At 34.5% G+C, this 5,836-nt stretch overlaps 1 protein-coding gene across 1 annotated transcript in view; it reads right to left on the reverse strand.

Annotated features, from left to right (window-relative positions):
* Positions 1–5,836, reverse strand: part of ANKAR (ankyrin and armadillo repeat containing) — an 85,786-nt gene that overhangs the window by 34,356 nt on the left and 45,594 nt on the right. Inside the window, exons 10-11 of the mRNA XM_008593428.1 lie at positions 2,669–2,773; positions 1,110–1,351 (exon numbers count right to left, since the gene is read on the reverse strand). Of these exons, the coding sequence (XP_008591650.1) occupies positions 1,110–1,351; positions 2,669–2,773 (347 nt within the window). The remainder of the gene's footprint in view (positions 1–1,109; positions 1,352–2,668; positions 2,774–5,836) is intronic.

Here is a 5,836-nt window from a genome sequence, read left to right on the forward strand (position 1 = left end):
ACTGAGGGTTGCGATCCGTTGCCGGACACGGAAAAAGACAAAAAAAAAAAAAAAGAAAAATGTTGCCATAAAGTAGATGAAAATTGTAACCAAATGTGGTAAATTATTATCAATGAAAAAAATAATGAAGCAATCACTTCAGCAAAACAAGAATATAAAGGAGATACACCAGAGCTCAGGTAAGATTTTTTAAGATAAGAGTAGAGAAGTAATCAATGAATTCAATGATTCAATGGTAATTCAGTAGAGAAGTAATTAATGAATTCAATGATTCAATGGTAATTCAAAGGCCAATGTTTTCATCTTACAACAGCATTTGACACTATTGATCATTCTATTCTTCTTGAAACAATTTCTTCATTGGTTGATGGGACAACAGATTTTGCAGGTTTCCTCCTACCTCATTGGCCATTCCTTCTTAGTCTTCTCTGTTAGTTCCGCCAGATTTATAACCTTCCCACAATTCCTGGTGGCTCAATTTTCAAAATATGATACAGACTATGGCCTGTTCTTACCACTTTATTATTACCCTGGTTCAAGATTATCTCTCACCATTATCTCTCACCTGAATTACTGAATTAGCTTCTTAATTGGTATTACTACATCCATCCTTGCCCACCTATTTCAACATAGAATGTAGAGTGATGTAAATTTCCTCATAAAACTTCCCAGAGCAAAACCATTCAATGGCTTCCTAACATACTCAGACTAAAAGCCAAGGTGTCTAACAATTGCCTACATGTCCTTACATGATGTGGCCCATCATTACCCAGCTTGGAGTGTCTACTACTTCTCTCCCTTCAGCCACCTTGGCTCTTTTTTGCTATTTCTTGAACATGCCCAAGCACATTTCCAGTTCATTTACTTTGCACTTATTTCCTCTGCCTAGAATGGCCTTCCCAACAGGAAACATATGAAAAACACTTCCTCATCTACTTCAGGACTGTACTCAAATGCCAACTTCTTAGTGAGGTATTTTTCACCAGCCTCCTTCTCTCCTCTTTCCCTGCTTTGTTCTTCCATGAGAGTTTTGCCACTATATGGCAATTTGGTTCTCTATCTCTCTAGCTTCTATATGAGGGAATAACTGTCAGTGAGAAATGACTTACATATTTGGCAATAACATCCTTGTTTTCACACTGAGCAATATCATATAGAATGACAGCACAGCGAGAGTGTAGTTCAGGTTCATCATAAGCCAGTAGGTTGATCAGAGCTGGAATGCCTCCTGCCTCTACTAAAGCATGCACTACACTTACATGGGTTGAGATATTACTCAATAACCCAACTGTTTTGCACTGTAATTTTATTTTGGAACTTTTTAATAGATTGATTAAGGCAGGAATGGTACCTATAATGAAAAGACCAAAAAAAAAAGAAGAAAAAGAAAAAGCACAAATTATGTTTATGGGTATTGCAATATAAATAATTAGCAAATAATTCTATAAAACATTTATTAAATTATCATTTGAAACTACATGAATACACTTTTCTGTCTTATCTACAGTATAGACAGCTCTCATTTTTCATATGTTTGATTTTTACATAGCACACAATCAGCTATTTTATATTGGTAATCCTAAACCATCTTTGATGCACTGAATTTTGGCTTAACATCATTGATGAATAAATTCTTTGAGTTACCATATGGTAGTGTTCAGTTTTGGTTATTTTATCAACTTCGTGTAACAGTGTTTGTGCAATTATTTGAGCATTTTATTATATTTTATCCTTATTTTATACGAGCAAATGAAAAAAAGTGCTGAATCTAGTAAAATACAACATTAGCCTCATTAATTACTGGTCATGGTGAAAACAGAAAATCTGGCTTCAGCTGATGCTTGTTATATCAGTTCAATGTGAAATAAAAGAAAGCATGTTATAGAACACAGAAAATGCTGCAAAATATAATGGGCATCATCAGGGTTTTACTTATTTATCTATTTAGCTACCTGAACTGAAACATCTTTTATGACTTAAGTCGATAGTTCGCTTTTTGAATATACAGCTTTTTGTACATTTCTTTAGGAACACATTAGGGGACTATCCACAGTCAAATTTTATTTATTCATTCATCAATATTTATGGGGCATCATGTATGTGCTCAATATTCACATTAGGGTAGTGGCTACCATATTGGACAGTACAGACAGAGCTTTTCCATCATTTCAGAAAGTGATATTGGACAGTGCTGTTCTCAAAACAGCCCTATGTGGTAAAACCATTTTATTAAGGAGGAAAGTAGGCTACAGAAGTTAAGGAATTAGCCTAAGTTCTAAATGAAGAGCTAGTTAAGGCCTTCACACAATCTGCTATTTTTAATTTAAAAAATAAACTGTGCAAATAATGACTAGAGATAATTTCTAAATAAAAATAAATATAAGAGTAGTATGGTAAAATAATTTAACATCAGTTGTTAAGTTTACAAATTTTAATAAGAAATGGAGATTATATCATTTTTTGATCCTGTGCAGCCTCCACATGGAAAATAAAATACAAGGTTGACAGGTAAAGGAAGTGATCTTAGAAGAAAAGAAAAAAGAAGCTTAAAATCAACAAAAAAGTTTCCTCCACAATTAAAAATATACCTTAAAGTGCTTGGCTTGCGTATAATATGGCTCTACATAAAATACCATAAGGAAAAGATAGTTAATAGATTTTGCATCACCTGCATCCAAAATGTGTTTCCAGTATCTATCATTTGCTAAACAAATTACTTCTAAGGACATGACGGCCATCATCCTTCGTTTGTAGCTTTCGCACTGCAACATTTCTGGTGAGTATTTAACAGAAAAAAGCAATCTGTAATTTCTGCAAGAGGCAATGGAATGATTGATACTGTTTCTATACAGGCCAAGTGAAGCGAAGGGTTGACATCACCACCATCACCATCAACTGCATGCTTTAAATTCCCCTGTGTACTTGACCTTCTGTAAAGTGCTGAGCAGATTATATACACCCAGGATCTTTGAGTTTATAGTTATATAATTAGTGAAAAAATCCTCATATTCTTTATCTTTGGTCTGAATGGCTCAGATTGGGTGGTCACAGAGTTCAGATTCACTTGGAAGATAGTATGTACATCTCTCTCTTGCCTAAAATCAGCTGTTGAATTAAAATTTCAGTATGTTTTTTCAAGAATGGCTATGTAAATTACATTATCATCAATAAAAGTTAATATCCATTACGTTAGATATGAAGCTTTATACATTTCCTGAGTATGAAGAAGATACTTTAAAAAAACTTTGAATGAACTTGTACTCCAGACAGAAGATAATACGAATATACATGCTTTAAGCAGTGTCTACAGTGTGAGAAAAACCACAGACGTAGCCTTTCCTCATCTCTTTGTCCAAATACTCTGTTATCAAATCTTTCCTGATCCTACCTTGTCTACATCACTCCCTGGCACTTTCTTTTAAAATTCAGCTCCCGCTCCAAGAGCTAATCCTGGAACTTCTAATAAACTAATTATTCTTTTACCCATAGTGGAAATGGGCAGTGTGAGGAGGAAGAACTATTTCAGGGCACAAGGCAAAGTATCAGTAGTCAGATGCTCACTACTTATTGTTCTCTTTGTGTCATTATCAGGACTTCCCAACAAAGGCTGTAGGAAGTAGTGGCCCATCATTTGTGATGAAAAACATCACAAGTTTTTCGTTACATTAGGCTATTCCTGTTAGAGGACAGAGCTTCCTATTGTTAAGGTGGATATTTGCAATGGTTTAGTCTATTAAAAACAACAGGATTGTCTTCTCAGTTCCTCCTAAAGAGACTAAGACATAATGGTATATATGCACACAAATAAACACTGAAAACACTTTCCAATATCTCTTGAAGCTGATATACTTGAAATACATTCCTAGTACCCAGTAAATTCCAAGATCAGGTACTGGGCCAATTTTGAAACCAAATATTCAGACTTATTGAACCAGTTGAATGAGACTGAAAATCTTAAATACATCTTATCTCATCCTAAAATGAGTTGTCAGGGAAAAAAATCAGTTTTCATTCTCCAATTATTTTCTTATTTTGCTTTAGGTTTTTTTTTTTTTTTTTTAAATCAAAGAAATGCATGGTCATGATTCAGAGTTAAATGTTACTGAAAGGCATCTAGCAAAATTACAGTAGTTCCTTGCCCCACTCTCCCCAATTTTCTGGGTTCATCTCTACAGATATAACCACTTTGGACTATTTTCCCTATACCTTCTGTGATTTACATAGCTTCATATTTTTACATATTTATATGCACTGCTACATTTTCCTTTATCAATTTTAGACATATTAATTGAATTCAGGTTATGGAAAATGGGAAACTAGTTCTTTCAACACTGCACTGCCATTTCTTCTTCCTTCCTTTTCCCCATATTTATAGTTTTTAGTTAAATCAATATTCAACACTTACATTATGATGCTTGTACAAATATTACTCACAGCTGAGCATTGTAGTGTACTATAATTGTATCTCATTTCTTACTTTTGTTTTTCCTGGATTTAATAATTTTCTTATTTTATTTCATTTGCTTAGTTTTCTTTGTATCTATTGATAATTCCTCCTACTTCTCCCCTGTAGGCTGGGTGCACAGTTCCATTCAGGAACTTCCCTTTGCTGTCATCCTTAAAATCCTCTTTGCTTTTCTCTTGGGTCAGACTTCCAGTTTCCTGGGTCCCTCTCTCTTCTGTGTGTCAGGGAGAATTCCAGTCTTAGTATCTGTAGGTTACTAATTAGGCTGGTTAGGCTCTGAGGAGAGCACTTCTGACTGGCACTGAAGGTTCTCAAGCCTTTTGGGGATTTTATGGCGTGAGTAAGAGAGGTTTTTAGCTTTCCCACTGTTGGCTTGGAATGGTTTTCTCCAACTGGCTAAGTCCTAAGACTTGCCTATCTGTTTCCATCTTCTAATATTTTATTGCTGTTATATACTTTCCTGTTTTCCCTTGAATGCTTGTCTGTTGCTGCTGGTATTATTATTTAATCTCCATGTAATTTTTATGGGTTCTTGGGAGGGAGTAAAATTTAGCTGTGTACATTCAACTGGCCTAGATTGATGACATTTCTGGCTAGATTGAATACAAATTTGGAAAAAAAATCTCAAACAGAATTTTTCACAAAACATTTATCAGAATATGAGGATAGGGCTGGCCAGTTAGCTCAGCTGTTTATAGCATGGTGTTAAAACACCAAGGTCAGGGGTTAGGATCCCTGTACCAACCAGCTGCCAATATATATATATGTACATATATGAGGATAGATTTTGCTGAATTTGTCTCTAAAATTAGGAGGCAAGGAATAAACTTTCCTCTTAAATTTTAATTTCCTCCTTTCCTTTGTCTCTAAAATTAGGAGGCAAGGAATAAACTTTCCTCTTAAATTTTAATTTCCTCCTTTCTTTCCTTTTTTTTTTTTTGTTTTGTTTTTGAATTCACTTTTTTGATGGAGGAGGGAATGGTTGGATTCTGGGAGAAAGTTGGAAAATAAAAATAATGGTGTAAAGTATAGTCTGTTTGGATCACACATCTTTGATTTTTAATTTAGAAGTAAAACTAGTTTTGCACACACAAAGATATAGCTCTTTATTATTTATATATTTTTTTCTGGCTTTAACTCATAAAACACTTATTTTGTGATTTTTAAATGTTTAAAATATGATACAAACATTATTTTATCTTCTCTATTTTAGAGTAAGTATCAATAATTAAACTGAATAATAATCAGAACATTTATTTATAAAGAGATAATGTGTTGGGCCGGCCCGGTGGCGCAATGGATAGTGCGCCGCTTGGGAAGCGCGGCGGCGCTCCCGCCCGAGGGTTCGGATCCCACATACAGACCGGTTCC

This window comes from Galeopterus variegatus, unplaced genomic scaffold (genome assembly GCF_000696425.1).
Source record: "Galeopterus variegatus unplaced genomic scaffold, G_variegatus-3.0.2 Scaffold158, whole genome shotgun sequence".
NCBI lineage: Eukaryota > Metazoa > Chordata > Mammalia > Dermoptera > Cynocephalidae > Galeopterus > Galeopterus variegatus.